Consider the following 24,893-nt stretch of genomic DNA (forward strand, 5'->3'; position numbering starts at 1 on the left):
AGCAAGCCGTACCGGCACCCCAGCCGTACCAAGATCCGCACGTTTCAGCCCCGCAAAGCGAAGCCCATACCCGGCAGCTCTGCCCGGTTCGCCCAGGCAAAGCAGTAAAAGCAGGATACCCACACACTGCAGATAAAACTCCTCCAGACACCTACAATCCCCCTTTATCCCTTACACACGCCTTATGAGCCCATAAAGCCCTTTATGACAAAAATACTCAGCCACCGATCGTCTACAAAAGCCGGCTGATACTATTCTACAGTAACAGGGAAAATGCCTATTCACTTATTTTTAGATTGCACCATAAGGCACTTAGTGTTAAAAGCTGCAGCACATGCATTAATAATTTAGGAAAAGATTCTTCTCCCACCTAACTGTGGTGGTTTTCTCAACAAATGTTATGCTCTCATGTGTCATGGAACACAGTAACTACATTCAGTGCCCATCCAAGTGATCTTCTCTACCAGTAACAGCTTAGAAACAGACCCGAGGCTGAACTACACCACCATGAAATACTATCACAAGAAACAGCCAATCTCTAAAACCACTCTTTCTAGACCTGCACTTTCAGCAGGCATTAAATTACTTAAAGACGCAAAAAAATAAAGTCAAAAAAACCTCTTCCATTCTCTACAGCAAACTTCTCCAAGAGCTACAAGTCACATACATCACAGGTGCTGCTCCCAGAGAAGCAGGAAATCCAGGAGGCACAGAATAATCATCTTAAAGCTAAATTTAGCATTTGCGTATCTGCATCATCCTTCTTAGCTTATTTATGCGGTCCTAGACTACTATTCTTTCATTCAATAATGCCAGCAGAGTAGCACAAACTAATCCTGTTCACAGGGAGGTCACATTTAGGAGTAAGAATTCCTCATAGCCACTTTCCTGCTACCACACGGTTCACATCCCACAAGGGCACAGCTCTCATCTCACCCTTTGGATATCTGGGGAATTTGCACGGGATAGCACCTAACAAGCCACAAATTAAAGGAAGTGTTTTAGAAAAACCCTTCCCTGTACTGACTTGCAAACGCAAATAAACTGAAGCGACACATGAGAACATGTGCATCAGGCTCCAGCTTCCCCGCTCCTGGGGGACAAACACCAGGAACCACGTGCTGTACATACACTTCCCCATACCACTTTCTCTGCAGAGGTTACTCACTACACACCACGGTACTCATCATACTCAGTGATCAAGTGAGCCATTAACAGACAGTGCCAGAAGCACATCGTCTGTACTGGAATCTGCATCCACGTCTGTACTTGACTTGATCTAAATTAATGTTCTATGACAGGTTGGGCTTCAGAATCACTAATGTCCCAATGCAGTTACTCAGCACAATTAACAAAATTGCAGTTGGACAAAAGCTCTGGGACAAACTCTGTCCCTTGCAGTTATCAGAAAAAGGGCAGAGTAGGTGTAAAAACAGGTAAGTCCTATCACTGCTGATAATCAGGCTCTTATAAAAGAACTTGAAGATAGCAAACTCACAGGCCTGCATAGACATATCCTTGAAACTCCTGCTTTGCTGTTGCAGGACAGGCAGCAGAGAATTGTATATAGTTTCACTCGTACATGTGGAAATAAAGTCATGGATGCGTTCCAAGATGGTTGTTGGTTCTGCCATAATGACTGATAATTATCAAATGCCATTATTCCATTTACAACAGAAAAATGATACCATTCTCAAACTAAATTAACAAAAACACGGCCATCTTTAATCTATATTAATCTTCACAAAGAAGCGATAACACATATGATCCTAAATCAAATTCCCACTAAACTCATTAACCATCTTCCATGAACTTCAGCGGGCTCTTAACAAAATCTGTCATTTATTTTTAGATGCTTACAAGCAGAGTTGTGATTCAACAGAAAGCTGTCAGCTGCGTAAGTAGGACTGCATATTAATATGCATGTTCTGCTTTGCCCACTCTATAAAAAAGCAAACCATAAGTGTCCCTTTATGGCTGAGAAAGCAGATTATCTAGGAAATAAAAACCCCCATGGTATAAATTACTTTAATCTCCAAAATTGGGATGAAATCTTTTGGGAGGAGGGAACAGCACCACTATCTCCAATGTTCTCATCTCAACACCCCATCATCTGCCTGACAAGGACAAAGACTGAACTCTATATTTAGGACTGGGGTTTTGCTGTTGTTTTTAAAAAATAACTCATTTATGAAATAAAGAAAGTATACAGAAGATTTACAGAAAATAGTTCTCCAAACCCAGTTTTCCTCTAGAAGGGCATCAAGATTACTACTGTGTTACTCAAAACCTTCTAGCCACCTCTTTTAACACCTCATTAACAGGTAATACATAATATTCTGCTCCTGAAAAAGCTTAAATTCCAGGGAGTAGAGGTGAGAAAGGCTGCAGAATCACACATTTTGGTTAAGGCACTCTGGGTCTGCACCGGGTTGGACAAATTCATGCACCTGTTAGCCCAGGATATGCGATGAGTCCCTTCACACGCTTTGGAAGCCTGCGTATCCACAGAGCACCCCAGGTGTTCACAAACTGCATAAAGTAACAGAAAAAGACTCGAGATGGGTTCCTGAGAAATCAGCAGCGTAGAGTACAATACAGCAAACAAGTAGCTCACCAGCATCTTTGATCCTCAAATAAATTGACTGCTTAAATTAAACATATACATGCAGTAGTCAAAGACTTTTTGGCATGTGTCACCTTTTGTAATACTCCAGCTCTTAAACACTGTTCCTCCCACTAAATAATTTCCTCTTGTCTCAATTTATTCATGCTAAGCACTTGGAAAAGGGTGCTTTTCATCTTAAACACATACTGAGGTAAACTACAGTACAGAATCATTTTGTCTCAATTCAAGTGTGGTTTGTCATATTTCTCCATGTGTGTTAAAAAGTTCTTTCACTTAGAACATTTATCTTTTAAGTACCTTGTCAGTGTATGCTCCCTTCAGATGACAACATTAAAAGCCCTCGACAAGTACCTTCTGAACTTAAAATAAATCTCTTTTTTTGATGATGTTACAAAGATACCACACCAGAAAACATATTAGAAAAACAGCAATTGCTGTCACAGCACACTTTCATCTTACTCTCACACAGGCTCAGATCCTGTGAATTTCAGCTATGGTTTTCAACTGCAGAGTGCAAGTAACTGAAGAGGTTAAAAATAAAATATGCTATTTACTCAAGAAAAGGCTACAGTAATTGGATTCTAGCTGACATCTGACTGTGCATTTCTCTTGGCATCTAAAAATGGTGAATAAATGGCAGAGCACTCTTCTGCCTTAAAATTCATAGATTCAAAACTCTTTGTGTACTGACAGCAACCCCCCCAGCATCCAACTTATGCAAAATTGCTCCAAGCTAATAACTGAGAAAGCTCTGGCTGCACTTGACATCAAGGACTAAAGGTTTATTTATTTCAATAGGCCATGGTATTTTCATCTCAGGAAAGGTACATTACTGGAGAAGCTGTCCAACGAACTTTCTTTCCCACAGTAAATCATAAATATTTTTAACAGACTAAGGACCAAAAAACCAACCAAATAAAATAACCCCACCCACACAAAGTCCATCTTCAAATAGCCTAAATAAAGATCACAAAATCTCAGCCACATTCCTTTTCCAGACCCAAACTTTTAGCTAAGATCTTGATTTAAAGAATCCAAGCCACTAAGAACTTACTGCTCAGTTCCAAAAGACACGTATTTTATTTCTAGATTGAATTCTGCTACTTCAATTTATGTACTTCTGCTAACTTGAAAAAGCTCTTTCTACAAGATAACTCTCTGTTTTCCTCAACGTGAGCTTTTCCTGCCCCATATTAATGTTATTTGCATCTATAATTTAGTTGATTGGTTTGCTAGAAATTGGAGTTCAGTTCCACGAAAAACAGATAAAAGGGAAAGCTATGCAGGATGCTAGTGAAATGAAGTGCTGTATTTGTAAATACTTTTTTTTTTTCTTTTTTCCAGATGTGCAAGCATAACTAAATAAATATTTAGTGGAAAGAATACATACACCCTACTGGGGCTCTGGAAATAACCTGACAGTATCTCTGATCACAGTGCATACACAGGAGTATCATGCTGTGAGCTCTGCACAAGAGACAGAGGCTGCATTTAAAGCAAGAAGATAACCATGTAAGATCAAAAGACAAACAAGGAGCGGTTCTCACTGGTTCCTCTGAGGATATCCTCTTTCTCTTCGACAGACTAATTGCCAAGTCAACCCCACTTATTTTTAATGAGAATTATGATTCTACCAATTTTAATGCTGACAAAACAAAACATACTATAATCTATAATCAAGTCTATAATCAAGTACCTGGATATAGCCAAACACAGAGATGACCCACTTGTTACAGATCAGAGAGAACTCTGCAGGGAAATGTGAGCCATCTTAAAGCAGTTTTGATGCTTGGAGAGAGATGTATGGCATCCTCTTTCCCAAGATCATCCATAGATGACCATCTAGCAATGCAGCTGGGATGAAGGGCTGTGTTCTGCACATATCCAGTGAGTTTCAAAGTCCCCTCACAGAGTCAGCTGAGGTCTATCACAACTCAAAACCTGAAATTACATCCAGATGCTACTCCACCTTAAATGTAAAGAAGCTATACATTTGCAGTAACATGTAACTTGGGAATCATAGGCTTTTGTCATTTCAGAAACCTTTCAATGAGTAGGTGTGAAGTATTTAACCTTACTACAGGTGAAAGCATCCTCCTCAGCATCCCATAAAGCACCCTTGTCCAAGGACTGCAAAGGAAAGAATCCACCAACATGTTAGCATCCTGAAAATTTTAAGTGAGACATCTGAGCCAGGAAATTATTTTCTTTCCTCCAGAAAGCTGCACACAACATCACTCTGCATGCTGACACTGTCCCCAGGACGGACGTGGAAAAGAAGTTTAGTGTCATAAAGCAGCATATATAGAAGAGTGACAAAATGTTACAACCTTTAAGTTTCACTACCCAAAGCATGGAGCTGAAATTTATTTTTCCTTTACATGAAATTTGGCTTAAATAATTTTACATTTAATGCATAGAAAGAGTGTTCAATTCCCTTGTCTTCTGTGTAACTTTCATGTGTAAATGCTTTTCTCAAAGGCAAGAACACCCAGAAGTAAAAAACCACTTACACAAATATTTAATCCCACTTATTCTAACTGTACAACAGATTTTTCAACCACATACTCCAAAATTAAATGAAGAGGGAAGGAAAGAGTCACTGGAGCATTTTAAGTTACAGTTAACATAACATAACAAACATGACAGGTATAAGGAGTGGTTTGGCACACTGACATGACAAGCATTTGGAAAGATTAAATTCTCTATATTAAAAGGCATCACTGAGCCAGGGGACAAACGGCCCAGGAGGGCACTACAGGACAATGGCTGACACCCACTCACCCCAGGTTAGCTTCAATGGTACACGGTGGGTTTAGTAATCAAATTAAAAACCAGCCAAATTAACCTGTAACTAAGAAGGCTCATCTTTTATTATTTCTGAACTTGCATTATTTTCTGTTTCCTTAAGGCTGCAGAAAAGCCACACCAGGTCTCATTAAATGGGAAAACTGTCTTACTGAGTACTGCTAATTGTGGAAGGGGAAGATGGAGGATCTTAGGGCCCTTCATTTCCCCTGTTCCCAGCCCCTTGTAAAGCTCACACCCATTATGCCTTTTTAACTCCTTAATACATTCCTTCCTCTTTTCCCACCTCCTCCCCTGTTTCTAATTGTTACCCTTGAAACTATATTGAAAATCTTAGATCAGCTAATAATTTAGTCATGCTTATTAAAAAAGTATTTATATAGCATTAACAGCTAGCTGGTCTACACTTCTCACTGAATATCATTTGCCCTTTGATGGCCATTTTTTGGTGCAACACTTGAAATTAAGCCTGTATTTCCCACAGAAGCCTATCACACTAGAAGACAACCCAGGGTTGCTAGGAACAAAGCCAAAACCTCTCCAATTAACCAGCATTGTCCTATGGTCTTCAGGAAGCTGGGAATGAAGTTCCCTACCCCAGCTTTTACAGAAATTCTTAAGAACAGTTGATGTAAAGTACAGACACAAAACCTAAGTCCTCAGTGCGAGAAAGGAGCATTTGGGATGCAAATCTGATCTGCCGTGAACGAGAATGAAAATCGGCCACTTCTCAGCTTTTGTGGTGGCAGATCCCTCGTTACCACCCTGCTGTGCAGAACCATTTTAAGGTCATTCTGTTAAGTAATAATAAATTCCCAACACTGCAACTTGTTTACACGTATAGAAAAATAAAGACAGTAAGCTCAGAGTTCAATGCCACTTTTCTTCCTCAGCAGGTATTTTAAGACAACAGACCTCTATCCAGCTGTCCATTTACACTCGCCCAGTTTCAGTCTCTCTGCAATCACTGGCAAATGGCTTCACATGTATCAGCAGTATCGGTGAACAAATAGGTAAATGATTTTAGATTAACTCCCCGGGGTCCAATGCGTGCAAACTACACAAATTTGAAATGTCGTATTTCCTAATCTCAGAGTGGTCAAAATACTCTAGCAATGCCACAACCCACAGTTTATCATAATTTGGTGAGTTCCTAAGAAAATACAGGGAAAATTCAAGACCTTCTGTACCATCCAAGAAGAACTGTACTTTAACAGGCTGAATTTACTGTAGCATATTTAAAGGTATTTTTATACCTGAATGGAGAGCTTCATTTATAGATATCAAATCCCATGTACCTCCAACCATTCAGGAAACATGGGGAGAATTTCCATGAACAAATAAGAATGTGACCTGATTACTGCACAGTGCAGTGTACCCTAAAACCTTACTTAATTAGCCATCGAGTTGAGCATTTGTGGGACAATTTCCTGCCTAACCTGTAGCTTCCCCCTGTGACCTTCCCCCCATCTGTGAAAACAAGCATATGAGAGAAATCTGATGAATGCCCATGCTTCAACTCAGTACAGAATTGAGACCAGGTACAGCTCAACTCTGGAGTAGGAAAGCACTCCCAGGGTTCTTAATCCAGGCACAGCTTCAGTGATTTAAGAGACACAAATCCTGCTGACTCACAATCGCAGAAATCCCAACAGTGTATCTCCATTTACACTCTCCTTGCTGAAGGAATAAATTGTAAAGCAATATTGATTTGAAATAGAATACAAGATACCTGGGAAAGTATGTAAGACTATGAAATGACTATGTGCTTCAAAACTTAAAAATTACCTAAAGAACAGATTGATCCAAATTTTAATTTGACCTGACTGTGCCTTATGGCGTTAGGGATGTATTACCTACTTTAGCACAACAGTTCCTTCTTGACACCCTGCCACACTGCAAACCAAAAAGAACAGAACACAGATGTGCTGGCTCAGCATATTTTGAACATGTCTCTGGAGCACCTTCTAGACCAGAGACTGCAAACAGCTGGCACGGGCCCAGGTCATCTACAAAAGGGTGTATATCCTGAAGTCCTGGGTCTCCTTCAAATGGGATCCAGCCTTCCTCAGTACCCTACTGATCCTGTAAAGGAACCTCAGGGAGTAAGAAGCTCTAATTTTCCACAGGACAGCATCTTCTAGCTTAAAAGCAGCAAGTACCTCGAGACTGTTGGATCCATGGTGGCCACATGGGGCACACACCACTGACATTTAGCCACCCTTGAGCCAGACATTCTGCAAACGGCAGAAGACGTTCTCTTTATCTTTTAATACACAAGTTGCAAAGGAAAGATTACAGCATATCATTTCTTACCTCATCAGGGTCTGGGTAATCGTCTTTATGCAGTGACGACTAAATTTATGAGTGGCACCCTGTTTATGAAGCATTCCTGTCCTCTCCCTAAAACTGCTGATGGATGTTTTTTGGTGGATATCCACCTAAAACATTTAATTAGATGTCCAAGGTTCTTTTGTATAAACAAGGTCCAAGGCTCATGTATATATTATGTCAGGTACCTAACACTTCTGAAAAACAATTACTTCATCCTTCAGAAATCACTATCATTATAATGAAACCCTGAACCTCTGTGGCTTAAAATAATTCAAAACAAAACCCAATCCCCACAAAAACAAAACCAAAGCAACTGCAGTATCAGAAGTCTGAGTAACCCAGTTAGTAATGCATGGGAGTCCAAAACAGCTCCCAGGTACGTTTCCTCATTCTTACACAGGGTGCTAGCCCAGTGGCCACTCTGCTACAGCATCAGCACGATGAGCTGCCACACTCCTCTCAGTATAACGGAAGGAGAGAAAATCCCTACTGCAACACACAATTTAAAGCCCCCCTCTTCCAGCTCCACAGACAGAGCCAGGGAACCACTGCTGCAGAGCCCCACCAAGCACAGAGGACAGAAGGATCTCTTCTAAAACCCACACTAGGTAACCTCCCATCCAGGGAGGCATGCCTCTTCCCACACAAGGTACAGAACAGGGGAATTCCTCTATGACTCTTCCCAGCTACTACTAACTGATAGAGGCCCTCGCCACGTGAACAGTAACATTGATCACCAGCTCCGGTACAAGCAATCATGACAACTATAAACAGAAATATTTGTAAGTGAATGTTTGAGTCACAGGGTAGCACTGCTGGCACTCAGGCTCCTGACTTGAATTAGTTTGCCCAAACCTGTTTTTCAGCCCTATTTCTGAAGAACTCAGCATTTTAAAACAAGTTGTCAATAAACTGAAGCAGGTAGAAAAGAAACATTAAACTGATTCCAAGGTTGGGGGAATTTACTTATACTGATAGACTAAAAGATGCCAAGGTACTTGAAAGGATCCTTGAAATCCTTGGAAGGACTGAGATGTGACTTGAGTGAAAAATTACCTTTAAACAGAGAAAATACTAGGTTTAAGGGGCTATCAAACTTTTGTTTTATTTCTTCATATTAGAGTGCAACTACTTAGTATTTGCCTAATGATGAATTAAAACCTCTTTTTTTAAAAAAATAACATTAGCTCATAAGTACAGTGGGATTTCTATCCCTTGATATCATTTAGGTTGGAAAAGACCTTTAAGATCATTGAGTCCAACTGTAAAACCTAACATTGCCAAATCCACCTGTCAGATAGAGACTGGATGCCCATCACTCAGGTACACTTTCAACAAATTTAAATTACTGATGTTCTGATAGGGATGACCTAAATAATAGCAAGACAGACGTTTTCATGCTTGACTTCAATATTCATGTATTTTAACCAACTACAGCCCACTTTACCCATCCTAAGAGTTAGCAGGTGTACCCAGTGCTCCCTCCTTCCAGTTTATGCCATAACCAGAGGCTGAAGTATCTTCTGACCTGTGTTTATTTCCCCCCACCCTCCCCAGGATCACATCTTCTGCACTTCCAACCAAGTTTCAAAAAGAAATATGAAGGATGCCACACCACCATTCATTTGGTACGAATATGGAAAGATGCTGGTGTACATCCAAAGTGGACACCGGCACCTGTCTGCAGTCTGCACTACACAAGAGGCTGGAGCTCCTGCACACCCACATAATCACCATTTCCAGCTGTCTAGTGCTACACAGCTCCCCAGTAGCACACAGACATTAGGGGTTGCTTTTCCAAAACAACTTGGTGGAGCTCCAGAGCCTAAACTCTGAATCTTGGACTTTATTCTGGCACCCAAACTTAAAATGAAAAATATGCATAAAGTATTTAATTTTATTAAGAGGACAAGTTCTTCTCAGTATGCTGTAAACTGCCCTTGACTGCAAGTAGGAAAAGATTCACCAGCTGTATCCATATCCTCTATGTTTTAAATGAGATGCCTGACCTCCAGAATCACTTCTCTTTCCTCCAGAAAGCCATGGACAACTGCACTCACTCTCTAATTCTGCATCTATGCCAGAAAAAACTAAATGCTTCTTGTATTTGACCCATGCATTCAGCAGGGTCAGTTTGGGGAAAAAAAACGTATAGTCACAGGCAATATTAGCCAAGAAAGGCTGCCATTTGCAATAGCCTTTACCATTTGCAATTTGTGGTGACATGACAACCAGCCAACCTGAATTCACAGAAAAACAACTGGGAAAAAAACAGCATCTCTGCCAGAGAAACTAGAGGAAACAAAGGCAAATGAAAATTAACTAGAAAGTAGCTTGCAGAGCAAGGCTACAGGAGAAACTGTCCATGTTTTCTGTATAATGTTAACAGATGCAGACTTTGGTTTATTACTAGAGGTGCTACATCATGCTGCTGTGTGTATCAGTAAAAGTCACTCACAGAAAAACCTTTTAATAATGCAGAAAGGTTCAAGAAAATCACACCTCCACCACACCTTTTTCATTACATATTTTGTGGAATAGCTTGGTTGGAAACAATCTCCTCAATACTACCTCCCTTGTTCAGTAATATGATACCAGTCACTGCTGCATCCATACGCTGCTCACACATAACGTACCTGCTGCCATTATAGATCAACTGCTATTATAGAAGATTTCCATTATACTTATCCTTAAGCATTCTGATTAATTTAGTACAATTTTACGGTTCATTTGAAAGTTCAAGCGCGTTTTCAGGAACTGCCAATTACTGAAAAAAATTTAAACTGAGCTTTTAAAAAAAATGTTTTCCAGTGTATAATTTTATATTCTTTAAAGAGGCACCATTCACAGAGGAAAGCTATTCTCCACAGGGAATACCACAAACATAACATGACAAAAATATGAAGTTAAATGTATTAGTTGATATATGTAAACATTTATATAAGATCAAGGGGTTAGAATTTAAGGGTGTGGCATAACAAAAGCACCAGTTCAGAGATCAGAAGTTAGGAACAAATTCCATGCTCCCTCCCACAGATGGGTATTTTCCTTCTGTACACAGAAAAACAATTCTGCAACATGAAGAGTCAGGGCATTTTTTCCCCCCCACTGTCATGTATTTTTAACTCAGTAAAAGAATTCTTCCAATTCACAAAGTTACTTGGAATTTACTTTAAACACTAGAAAGAACCACATCAAAAACATCCAGTTCATATTTCACTGTTTATATGGAAAAGGAGGTTGCAGAAGACTAAGCTGTATTTCAATGCTCTCCAAACATTTAACAAGACTGATTAACTAAACTTTTCTTTGACCATGTGACAGTACAGAAGATAGTGCATATTATATATGAAAATTATTTGAATGAATACAAACTTATTTGATAATGAGTTTCAAATCCTGTTTTTTCAAATTCTCTTTTTTGGTTTAGTATTACATTACTTAAGATTTGTAATAACTAAAATAACAATTTTTGAAAAGAAGAAATAGAAGTACCGTAAGAGCAAATGTTTTATAATATGGATTATTTTAAGTACTGCTGTAAAGATATTTCAAGGCACGTAGATTTTCACTGAAAAAGTAATCAACTCTGCATGACAATATTCTCAACCAGTATGATATTCCTAGCTTGAAATAGTTTTAATAAGTGCCAAGCACCTTGACTTAGAAGTATTAAATACTTGTGTAAACAAAATTAAAGAACCCTCCAAAAGTAAAACAAATAAATCAGGCATCTACATATTAAAAACTTTATAAATACCTCTTTAGATGTCGTTCCAGTTCCAAAAATAACACTTTCATGATTGTTTGGTCAGGACCTTGTTTCTGGAGAAGCGTCACTTTCATTGATGTATCTATTTCGTACCTGCTGATTAGTTTCCCCCAGGTGGAGGGTCAGAAGAAATACCTTTCTCTCCTTGGTGGCTGTAAGATTAGCCTTAGCATTCCACTATTAACCACGCATCCTGAATTCTGCAGCACTTTAAGGAATTGCAAAGCCTTGCCCGTTAAAGATTATCCACTTGCTTCAATTCAAAGTTTGCTGAGTTTGATACTGGTTGGTCATGATCAAGAAAAACAAGAAGGGCGAACAGTGACACCACAGATCCTGAGGTCACATGGTGTTCTGTTACATAAAGCATCAAAAGAGATTAAAATCTTCATGATTACGTTTTCAAATCTCAAACAAATGCATCTTCTCTCAGCAGTGCCAAATTCACCAACTCTGAAGCTGATTCAACCTGCTCCCACTTTTTGTGAAGCACATGTTAATCACTATAGGCAGCTAATTCTGCTTACAGAGAGGCAGCTCAAGTTATACTGTTTCTTAAATCAAAGTTCTAGGGCTTAATGGCAATCTAATTAGATACCAAAGTGGCAGTAGCCTGCTTGCCAGAAAATATTTTACAGACAAATCCTGTCCCTCACTGCTACTTTAAAAAGAACCAGTGATGAGAGTTGGAGACATGTATCTAGTTAGTCAGATAAAGATAGCAACTCATCATGTATCAAGCCAAAATTCAATCAAATTTTGCATATTCTTCCTCACAGAAACACAGATTGCCATAAGGAGGTTCTGGTGCATTGTAGTAACCCTCTGCCATGTAACTATGAGCCTATATGCACAGGCTTATTATCCAACTTGCTTCAGTGTAAGCATTTTCCTTCCTCAACCCTGTTGAATGCTTTTCAGTGGGAAGAAAAGTTGACTTCCCACAGTACAATGTAGAGAAGCAAAGAAGATTCATTTCCTTACTCCACAGGCAAGCAACAGAGTGAGAGATAACCCCTCACCATGGAAATAGCCAGCCACTTGCAGTATGCATGCAGGAACTCCCACCAACCAGAGAGCATGGGCATTGATTACAGTGGTTACACCCTTCCATCAGACCAAGACCACACAAATGCAGAGACAAAACCAGAAATGCAACCTAGCAAATGTTACTTGGGCTTACTGCTGACAGCTAAAGTGTAAGAATATATTGCAAAGAAACCAAATGAAAGGGTTGAACAAGTTCTTAGAATCATAGAATTATTTGGGTTGGAAGGGACCTTAAAGACCATCTAGTTCCAATCTCCCTGCCATGGACGGGGACACCTTCCACTAGACCAGGCTGCTCAGGGCCCCATCCACGCTGACCTTGAACACTACAAGGGATGGGGCATCCACAGCTTCTCTGGACCTCCTGTGCCAGTGTCTCACCATCCTCCCAGTAAACAATTTCTTCCCGATATCTAATCTAAACCTGCCCTCTGCCAGCTGCCTCAGAGTATGGCCTTATATTATTTACCTGCACTTCAGTTGTACCTTGCCAAAGTGGTGAAGAGGGGATTTATAACAAGAGAAGTAGGTACTACTCAATAAAAAATAAAGGAGTCTGGCTTGGGTGAGGAAGGGAGAGTTAAAACCAGCTCTACTTAGAACCAAGAAGTCTACCATCACACACAGGGAATATTTTATTTAGGAGGTCGTGAGGAAGAAAAGAAAAAATGCAAAATGTTTACCCTTGGAAATGAAGGATCCAGTGGGATTAGTTCCCCATTCCCAAAGCCTAGAGGGAGTTCAGATAATTTAAACAGGGCTTCAGATATACTAACTGTGAAGGAGAGCAGAATATTTCTAAACGGTCTTCCCAGAGCCTTGTACGCCTGTCTTACAAGGACAGAGCACAGTGTTTGTTTTAAAGCACACCAAGGAGTTGAAGCTGACAAGTCAACACTTTACAATAAATGTTTCTCTCATTACATTAAGTCCATCTCTCTCAGCACAGCATGGGAATGGGTAACAGTCAAGGCTGATTTTAACATTCTCCTCTCACTCCCAACGAAAAGGCACAGAGGTGGGACCACTCAGATGGCGGAGCAGTTGTATTCCTGGATCTTGGTCCTTGGAGAAGAGGCAGACTGATATAACAGCTCTAAAAGAGGGATGTTTACTCTGAAAGCAGAGCTACTCTTGAAAGCTTCAAGTGGACGCTCACTTAGTACAACCACATGTAAGAGGGAGGTGAATCAAAGTCAACAGGCTTCAATGAAAAATAAACAAGGAGCAAAGGAAACAGCAATCATACCAATAAACAACTACTGAGAAAGTTTAACCCAGTATTATTGAATAGCTTCAGTATTCAAGATGAAATATTACTTACAGCATGAAATCTTGCTTATTTTAAAGAGCTGAAGCATCAAGCTGACTAGAAGAACACACAAAACCAACTCCAGAAAGCTGAACTGAGACAAATTTTACCTTGAGTGGCATCCTTATATATCCTTCCAGAGTCAGAGACTCGTACAATAGTAACTCCTAATGTATCCTACTGGTTACACTATCTCATGACAGATATGCTACAACCTCGCTGGGACATTCTGCACAGCTGAGCCGTGGCAGTCAGGCTCAGCTAAGTCTGTATCCCACAGAACTGCACCAACAGAACTGATAGGTTTTAAGCTGCCATTCTCCTAACTCTTTATGATCCTTCTGTTGCCTGTAAAGCTGCACAGTTGACACCAGGTAGGAGAAAACCCTTTCTCCATACCTACTGTGCATACAGTACACGCACTGGTCACAGGTGTTTTCCAGGATGCCTGACACCATGAATACATACTGATGTATGCTGGAGTGGGAAAGGGACTAAAGCAGGGACGTTAACCTTTTCTGCAGACAGTCTTTACTTTCTCCTTTCCTATGCCAAGATGCCCTCTGAACAGGAGCTCCATCATGCTAGCAGCTATGTCATGAGAGCTGAAAACAGGGTCCTGTAAGTTACGCACATCTGACTGATACATTGCTCAGCTCCAGTGCTGTTCTGACTCCGTCTGGGTTTCCCGTACAGTCAGAAAGATCATTAAATATTAGATTACATGGGGCACAAAAGCAGTTTCTTAAGAGACACAAATCTAAGCACCGAATAAAATTTAGGAAAGATTAATAACTGTTCTATCAACTCACATCCACACACAAATAAAAAGATACTGCAAATAGTTATTTTTGCAGCATCCTTCTAATGAATTTCTGCTAAAATCCTTGTAATTTGCTCTGCTTATTAGCAGAAGCCACATCAGAGTCAGTTTGAAAGTGAAAAGTAAATATATACACACTCAAGCATGTATGATATGGAACTACAGCATATATTCAGCTGCTTCATTCTGCAAAGCAGCAAGTTCACCATTGGGCCCACAAAGAAAAACCGTAACTAACTCCATCTCTGGTAACACCAATCACCTTTCCTCACGCTTCAGCCCCAATTCTGGTGATGACTTTACAGTAAGGCAACACTCACAGGCTTCATTTAATGGTACTTCTTTAGCTATGTCATGGAAAATGGTTTCTATACCACTGATCCAAAAGCACCTGATTCAAATTAATCAACTTTTTATCTGGGGGGCAGTTGTGCCCCAGAGGAACCTTATCAATTCCACTTCTCGCCTTTACAAAAGACAGCAAAGAATATTCTTTGTCAGTTGCCAGCTAGAAAAGAAATTAAAGTGAAAACAGAACTGCTTCAGAGGCAGGTATTCTGACAACTATATATTTTTTCTCAGAAGCATTTCCCATAAATTTGACAAAGTTGGTTCCAGTGCATTCAAGTAATTAAAAGCATCACTCAGTTATGTGTAAGTCAACAACTTACAGGTAATAGAAACCACAAAGTAATTGGAAGCCAACTGGATCAACTAAGAGATTGAATATTTTTACTGCTTTAAAAATACCCTCCAGCTGCAACTGAAAAATGCCTGAAGTACAAGGATCTTCGTTCTTCTCCTGTCACATTCAAGAATTCAGCATCAAGCTATGCGTTCCTTCCTTTGTCCTGAACTATCCTGGCTCTTATATAAAGTGACAGATTGTGCACAGATGAATTATCACTCTGGGTACACTAGAATGTCAGAAACAGGCACATTTTAACATTTAATGAAACAAAAAACAAGATTTCATGCATGATGGCATCAGGGTACCTAGGTTCTCTCCCACCCATAGCTCTTATGTCCAGAGGGGAGGGGGGAGCCTATTTCAACATTCTTAATTTGTGGTACTCCTTGACAGTTTTGCTTAAAAAAAAAAAACAAAAAAAAAACACTAAAAAATACATCAGCCCAAGTTTAAATCCAACCTGTAAGTGAATAAATCTGGCATTCATCCAGAAGAATTTACTGTTAATGTCAGTCTGAATGAAGTGTAGCACTTCAGCCCAAATTCCTCAGCATGTCACACACCACTGATTGAGCTGCCATACCTTCACAGGGTAAACATTTAGTAGGTTCACTTTCCACATTCTATAGTGGACTTCAGACACTTTGAATAATGCAGACTTCACCGTAAGACAAAGCAGAAAAGAAAGCCAACCCATAGACTACAGACACAAAGCACCCTACAGTAACAACCATCAATTTTGACATGATGCAACAAACTAAGAATAAATTTAAAATTTGGATGTGCCTATGAGTGCTTGATAACGCAGAAAATATACCAGGCATTCAAGCTCTTCTGGAAACTTTAAAAGTTACAAACATGCAATCCTCAAGATGTTTAAGGGTTAAAAAATACTTGACAAATACAGCAAAGAAACCTTCATAGGAAGTTACAGTGCTTACTGTCATGGGATATGTCCCACACACCATTTGCATCCTAATCTACAGGATTTTTAATGCCTCTTACCTTGCACCCTCCTATTTTAAATCAATCTTTATGGAGTGCTTTGCCAAAGGGGTTTTGCAAGGCTTCTAGTCAGCGACAGCAGCACACAAAAACTGAAACTGACTTCAGAAAAGATTAGAACCCATCAGTAAAGCAACACATGCTATATTATCAAAGGAAATAGTTTTGACAGCAAGAAAATGTAAAAAACACCAAAAAAAACCTGTAAAAAGACATCTGCACTGTCGTGAAAACCAAAGCACTGAAGTGAAAGACAAGAACATGGACAACAAATTGGGAAGTATTTCATTCCCAAATGCTAGCAGCAAAAATCACTGCTGTACTTTTGCTATCTTCATATTTTGAATGGCTATAATGACGTGCAGTTAGGGGAGATAGCTTTCAGTCCATCATTAAGCAACTTAAAAAGAAGTATTTAGCCATTAACATCCTAATTGAACATCTGAGGAATTTTCATATACATCTCTCAGTCATCACCAAGCAGTACCAAAGGTATAGCTTTCAGTTACACAGAGATAAGCACTACAGTCACACATGTTTAGCCTGTTAGTTTATATCAATTTTTATTTTCATCTTGGTACCCCTACATACACTGCTGAAAAGCAAATCCTTCCTGTGTGAAAGAGCAAGAAACACATACAAGGAAGATCTCACTGGATCTGAAACATCCATTTAGCCTGGGAGCCACCTCAAGGCATGGCCAAAGGTAGATAGGCGAGAACCCAAAAAGGCCAGCAGATAAATGCAACTTTCCTACAGTATCCTCCAACCTGTCAGCAACCAGCAGCTTGAGGAGTTCCTGCACAAGAAGAAGTAATTTAAGTGTTTACTGATGCAAGAGAATTTTCTTCCAAGAACTCGTCCATTTGTTTTCCCTTCAAGAAATTACTTACATCACATAGCTCTGAAGTTATTGTAAAATTCTGGTTGGTTAATTCTGAGTTAATTATCCAGGGAAGAGACTTTTTTTTAAACTATCAAATATGAAGCATCAATCACCCTTGCTTCTAAAGAGATATGATTTTGAATCCCAAGAGCAGTCCTGATTTAAGAACACACATTAGAAACACCTGGAAGCCAGCACAAGCATGAAGGAGCAGCTACACAAGTCAGTCTTCTCCAAGAACCACAGTGAGCCACCTGCCAGTGAGGGCTTTACATTCCACTAACTGATCGTCACTGAACTTCTGTCATTTAGCCATACAGAAGAGCAAATGTCATCAAAGCATATTCAAACTGTGGAATTCTGTTAGCACTGATACTGAACACGTACTACCAATCAGAATAGTTACTGGTTACTGTTTTTTGTACTGTGGACATGAGTAAAATAAGATTAAGCCTACAGGGGACAAGCCCAGTATCCCTTCCACTTCTACAAGCAAGGCATCTCTACCCTGGCTATGCTTTGTTATCCTAATCTAAAGTGAGTGCTCCTTTCCTTTGCTGTAGCACCTGCAAAACACAAACCAGTGGAATCTCTGATTAGCAAGAAGCCTGATGATCATGAACTGACACAGCACAGTAACAGCAGCTCAGCATTTTTTGCTGCAAGGGATTGTCAATTTATTTTGCATGTTACATCAGCTGAATATAAAATTTAAAATGAAAGATTTGCAGACATTCAGCCAGACTGGAGGGGAAGGAACCCTGCCCCTCAAAACACATTTGGTGGTGTTGGCATTTAACTTAAGCAAACAAGAGAGAACTTGAGAATACTATAAAGTTGTAGTTGTAGCCAGTCGTACAATCCATGAAATGGAGCCTCACAGTTTCAACAGACAAATACACCATGAAGAAAGACTCAGAGCTTCCTATTGAAAAGGACCATCCAAAACCTTCACAGGAAAATTGCAGAATAAATCTCTGTCCTGCCCAAACCTCCAAACTGAGACTGATTACTAGGTGTGAGCTAACAGGAACCAGTTACAGCTATGCTTATGATATTCCTCCTTAGTAATACTGGAGCTTTATGAAACTAAATTACAGCAGGCATTCCCTATGCATTTAGTGACATGCACATTAAAGGAGTAAATTAAAGATTTAGAATAATGTATTTCTAACTATTATCAAGATAGGAAAATTTGGGGGAAGATAGCTGTAGAGTTCAAAATTCTTCCTTCCTTTGAGATTCCAGAGAGCAGCCTGTACTCAAGCAGCAGTTCCGGCCCAATAAGCTTTGGGAGCCATAAGGCTACCATCTTATTTTTAACAAGTCAGCCTATTTAAAAAAGGAGGCAAGTAGAACATCACCTCTGAGACACTACAAAAGCACCGATTCGTACAGGAGTAACCAAGTCCTTTCGGTATCACAAGCACAGCAGTTCTAACATGACCCTCACTGCTCTAAGCAAGCTGCAGAGACCAGACCGACTGGGGGTTCTCTCTGCCATGCCCAGTATTTTTCCATGGAAGGAACAACGCTTTGCTATCCTGCCTCTTCTTCAATTAGGCCAGAAATTCTGCACGGCAGGAGCTAGCTAAAAAGTGATTCTCTGATGTTTAAACCAGAATAAAGCCCTCCATTAACACATCGCTTCCCAAGAGAAGACCACTCCACCAGGCCCAAGCATTTGGCTCCTGCACAACCCCAGGACCTCTCATGAGCAGCACAAGGCAAATGCTGTGCATGCAGAAGAAAGAAGGGTGTAACTCGCTGCTGAAACTCAAACTTCGGGATCTGACAAGTGTTCTGTGTGTTGTCTGTTCTTGTACAAATGACTTCCATCATGCTGTGAAACCTACTGAAATGCTTAAAGAGACTTGACAGGAAAACAGCGTCAACGAAGTAAACACCACAGGTGGAAAACTAAATACCTTGACATTTTGAGACACTGATACTACACAGGTCTTTTCCTGTGACAAATCCCATCAGTGGCCCACCCGGAATGATTAAGCTACACTATTCAAGTGTCAACAACACCCTAACATTAAGTATTAGCTCCTTTAGCAGGCATTGGAAGAGAGCACTAGTCCTATACTTCATTATTTTTACTGTGAGCATTTAACTCTTACCCTGTATCTATTTTGGTACACTTCTAAATTGATTGCCTTTGCCAATGTTAATTTCAGAAAAGACCGAAAGTCACTACCTTCAATTTTCTCATCTGGCTATGTAACAACAGCCAGCAATTCTGAAATTAGCTGCTTCTGACAAAGCATCTTCTTCAGAGACCTTCTCACTATATTTTCATTTCTTCCCTTATCAGTCAGAAGCACAGACTGTGACAACATTGCAGATATACTGAAATACCCCTCAAGCTAGAAACTGTGACTTCAGTTCCATAGCCAGGAATTATCAGTGATTTTCTTGAATTTAATTGCTCTAATCAGGTGAGCAAAAAACGATGAAGGTTATCTGGGAGACCAAAATAAGCATTTGGAAGAGTATCACTGCATCTCAGAGGAAGAAAGATTATTTTTATATACACTATAATTGAGACTGAGAAACGTATTTATAATTAAATTAAATATTAAATAACAGAACCAAAGAACTGTAAAACTACAGGTTTGGAAACTAGAAAAGCATGTCAGTGAACTAAAGAAAGATGTAACAGTAAGAAACAAAGAATAGAAATAAAAAGGCAAGTAAGAAAGAGGGAGAAAAAGTAGTCAGAGCAAGCCAGTTAGCAGAGCAAAGCATTAAAGAGAGAAGGGTCAGGAACTGCATGAGGGAGCGAAGAGGATAAAGGAATTATTGGCTAAAAATACCCAAAAAGAAAGGTAACAGCAGATGTTATTTTTTTGGTACATTTAATACAACATCTGAAAAACAGAAACAGCATTTCTGGAAATACGATATTTTTCAAGGGGGGGAAAAAAAAAAAAGAAATATAGGAAGAGAAGAATTAAGAAACTAAATCTACAGCAAGCAGCTGCCAAAACCCTGCAGTTCCTCTTGGCAGACCAGCACTTCCACTGATAACCCAATGCCATGGGATCACTGTCTTATGACGACAACTTTTAGAAAAGAGGAAGAAAAAGGGAAGAAAAATATTTAGACATTTCAGACTCTCAGTCTCCCTTTTCCACATACATGAGCAAAACCATCCAGCCTGTGATGACTCTCTCCTTAGTTTATGCTCCAAATCCAGTGTACTAGAGAAATGCTTTAACCTAAAGTATCAGAAGTAAACCAGTTACATTAGCCAAGACCTCTGGAAAGGGCTAAGATGACAGTGCTAGGGTAGCTCATTTCAAAATGATGCATCCAGCCCTGAACCGTGCTGTCCTGCCTTTAGCAACCATACACCAAAACGCCTCCACCATGCAGGATGTCCTGCCAGGGGGACTGCAGCTCAGCCACGCACCAGCAGCCCCTGGTGTAGCCAGCACAGCAGCTGCCCTTCAGTGCAGGTTGGTTAAACACCATTCAAAGCAAAAACCCAGCCTACATCCATCTTTCCACAATCACAGCCAATTCGGTCACCACATGCTTGAAGATTTTTTAGGAGAGCAGCATTCCCATGTGAGCTCTGAACTATATGCTGCTTTTTTCACTCCTCTTCAGAGGACAGGCATTTTGAGTGGGAAGGACAGATAGATGGATGGATGCAATGCCAGTTTATTGACCTTTGTGCATTTCATCTGTAGCTAATAATGGCTAGCACTTCATACTGTCCACTGAAAAATGCACCAGAAGTGGCAAGGATGATGAGTTCTAAATGTATTCCAAGAACTCTCTGTACTTCTGTCTTCTGAATATCAATTTATCAAGTTAAAAGAACCAAGAGTTCTTGTTTCCAAGGTGCTAGGGGGAACGAAACAAAAACCTGAAATCAAAGTTTTATTACTCTCCCCTTTGGTGAACAGTTCAATATCCCATTAAACATTTGCAGTGATCTCTATCAGTACATACATACTCATCTAAGTCCAAAGATGTAAGTAACCTGCTCAGCATTCATGGCAACAGGCGTTCCACTGACAAAGGCTGAACTTTACATGTTTTAATAAAAGGTACAAATGCAGCTAACAAGACAAGTTGGATAACATTCCTTCACTCTCACTCCATTCCACTATGGTATTTCACAATGGGCTCCAACTAACTGCCACGAAAGGTTCACCTACTTCATCCTGCCCACGTGTTTTTACCTTCTCCTTTTCATTGGATCCAACGGAAAACCAAAAATTACCACCTGCTACTCCATGTGAACAATATAAAAGTGAAGGCAGAAATTAGTGCCTGGCAGACTGGGAGAAGGGAGACTGTATAAACACTTTTCTTTCTAGGCTGCTTTTGCCCTCCTTACACACATGCCAACTCCATCATGAGCATAAGGTGTTCCAGGAAACACCAGGCAGGATATGCTACCACCAAAAAGCAAATATGAAATTTTGTTACTTTCTGTCTAAATATTTTATTGTTGTTAAAGGTGGGGAAGGAATAAGAAAGAGCAAATAAGGAAATAAAACCCCCTGGTCTAATTATCTTTTCTAAAGATGCACATCGTGGCAGTAGCATTTCCCTTTCCCAGTCTACAGCTGTGTGGCATGTCTTATTCAAGATTCATTGCACACTGCCAAGCAAAGGGCATGCTCAGTAAATACAGATACAAACAGGTATTTACCTGTGCCAGAAGTTTATCAGAACAGTTGAAGAACCACATTCCAAAGAAGATAAGCAGGCAGGCAGAAATGACAGCAGAAGAGAGGGAAAAAAATCTCAATTATAATCCAAGTTATCATATTAAGAGACACAACAGCAAGCACAATTAACATTAAACCTGTTATTTCAGGGTCATTCAAGAAGTGACTGAATCACTTGTGCCTAGGAAGAGAGAGGTGTTGACACAGATACAACATTATCCAATTATTTTAGTCAAAAGTATTATTAGAGTCATGAATTTGTCACATATGACTGTGTGTGGTCCATTCAAAGGGTGCATGGTTAAAAAAAAGGCCTGCTTGCAAGCTTAGTAAAAGTAATTCACATATTGGATATCAAGCGGTGTTTCTAAAGCTCACTTTAGCACAGACAAATTTAGACGTCTAGAGGATAGCATCCAGGGTCACTGCCTTTTCTCCACCAATCACAGAAACAGCAGAATGAATATCCTGCACTAAGGTTAGCGTTTATAAATATCCTTCCCTCCTATAAAGCAGATTTTTCAGTGGCCAGCATAACACAGAAGGAAAGCTCATAAAACAAACAAAGCACAAGGACACCAAAGCCCCAAAGTCATAAAAGAAGTCTGGCAGCTAAAATCTACTATGCACAGCAACTACTGGCACTATGACTTTACAAGGTTACTCAAACTGAAACCCTTACTTGGAAAGGATTTTAGTAGCACCTTTTGTATTCCTGTGCTGGCTTCTGAGCCCATCCATTTCTCCATTCCCACCTCTCCTGTATTCTTTTTTCTATTCTTTCCGGTACTTTTCCCTTTGGTTTACCAAACTGGCACACAGCAAACCTTCCAGGTGTTCTCCTTTCCGCTATTCCCAGAAGACACAGTTGGCAATGAAGTTCCAACATGAGGGAAGTGTAAGAAGAGGGGTAGAAGGTGAAGGCAATAGATACCAAACATACATAATTAATCTGAGCTGCAGATGTCTCAGTAGAGAAGGCAGAAAGAGTCTTGTAGCACACCATACTGTAAGGAAAGCTGAGACCCACAGCGCACACAAAAAGGTTGATCTGGCACCTTTAAGAAAGCCAGAGATAACAAGACTAAAAAAAAAAAAAAAAAAAACACAAGAAAAAATCATTATATATTATCCTAAGCTCCATGGACTAACCTTAAAACCATTTTAGCTTCTGATATTTTTGCATTTATTTCAACAGCTCAAAAAGAGTGCTCAATATCTAGCAATTCCCATTGAAGATGAAAAAAAGATGATGATTTTTTAAGATTTGAACCTTTGCTCAATTACACAGCAAAAGGTACCTTAAGAAACTGGAACATTATCATCTTACTGCTGCTTTAGCATTTGTCCCAATTGTTTTCTTGCCACCTCGAATTAAGAGAAAATTAGATAGTTTTCAGTCTTAAATTACCACTCATGCATAAAAGAAAGTTTTTACTAAGATTAAAAGGTATCCCAGATTTTGTTTTTAAAGCAAGTGGTTAGTCAAGCTAAACTGAAACTCCCTTCACCAGTTAGGTGCCTGCTTTTTTCTTCAAAGCCCCTATTGTATAATAATTCAACTGCCTATAAAACACTCATATCCATACAACAAGCATAAAAGACATATAAACCATTTTTGCAACAAACACTTCTCTCTGTTTTATTTTACTTTTGCACCAAATTAGAGCAAGATGAAGCTGCCACTAATATCAGCACTACAAGTAGGTATCTAAAATAGAAATGCAGCTTTCCTAAAAAAACCCCAAAACACAAAAAACCAAATGAACAAAAAACCCAAACAAAATCCCCCTAAACAACAAGAAGCCATCCTGTGACCACGTGCATAATGTAGTGCTTGGAGAAAGGCAAAGAGGTCACATAGATTTTTGAACTTCCCATACAGCACTCTACGCCCAAAAAGAGGAATTAGAAGTGCATAATGCTTGCTTGCATAATCAGAAATTCCCCACTCTCAGTGCAGGAAGGCTCAGTGTTATCACCACCAACCCTGCCCCCGGAGGGCTCCTTATATGTGGAATTATCTGTTACAGTCATGCTAAGACAAAAAAGCCTCCCTTGTTTATTACCAGGAACTCAAACAAGAAAAGATATGAAGTGTAAATACAGGTATAGACCATTAACTATTTTTGTCCTACGCATCATACAATTTGGGAGTTATTCAACCACTGCAATAACAAAGGATACCTTGAGAATACCCTACCTGAGCAAAATTTATTCTAATACACCACACTGCTGACACTGCAGACACAGCTGAACACCACCCAGCCCTGGCAACTTTAAAGCTTTTTCTGCCATTCCTCCCTTCAATGCTTCCCTCCTTTTAGGGTCCGTGGGCTTGGAGAGGCAGATGCTTCTCTGGTCAGACACACAGCTATCTTGCAGAGGTCAGGCAAGCCCCTAGTGACAACTTTGCCCCAGAAATCTAGCTCTAAACATCTTTTAAGTTAAAAGTTGAATCAAGGTGAAATTTAAATAGGAAATACCAGACTAGAACTCTGCTGAATCCATCTATAAGAAAGTGGAATAGTCGCCATGATACATAAATGCAAAAAGCAACCTTAATGCTATTAATTATTTCCATCAACCCCGTCCTCCCAAGAAATCCATATTTAAGGTCAGTGGAAAGTTCTGTCCAACTTATTGAGTGCATTTCACAATTGTCATGTACAATCAGAATATACATTCTTGTGGGTCATCACTGTCCCTTGCCCTGACCCACACCCCACTAATCTTAACTACTGTTAGCTTGGCCAGATGTGGATTCAGCTTCATTTCCGACGGGCAGCACGAGTCGTTTCCCCTGCGTACATTAACTCGACACAGTTGGGAGCAGCAGAGCCTGATCCCCGCCGGTGCCCGCGCCGCTGAGATCGGGTATTTAAA

The 24,893-nt window shown here is 39.9% G+C and overlaps 1 protein-coding gene across 2 annotated transcripts in view; it reads right to left on the reverse strand.

The window, feature by feature from the left end:
* TSC22D1 (TSC22 domain family member 1) overlaps positions 1 to 24,893 on the reverse strand; it is a 92,353-nt gene that overhangs the window by 3,830 nt on the left and 63,630 nt on the right. The window contains exon 1 of one of the 2 annotated variants that reach the window (XM_008633159.2): positions 11,532 to 12,040. The exons of the other annotated variant lie outside the window; for it this stretch is intronic. Coding sequence (XP_008631381.1) covers positions 11,532 to 11,617 — 86 coding nt within the window. The 5' untranslated portion in view covers positions 11,618 to 12,040. Of the gene's footprint in view, positions 1 to 11,531; positions 12,041 to 24,893 lie in introns of those variants that run through there. 2 annotated transcript variants of the gene reach the window in all.

Source organism: Corvus brachyrhynchos, unplaced genomic scaffold, assembly GCF_000691975.1.
Source record: "Corvus brachyrhynchos isolate BGI_N302 unplaced genomic scaffold, ASM69197v1 scaffold202, whole genome shotgun sequence".
Classification (NCBI taxonomy): domain Eukaryota; kingdom Metazoa; phylum Chordata; class Aves; order Passeriformes; family Corvidae; genus Corvus; species Corvus brachyrhynchos.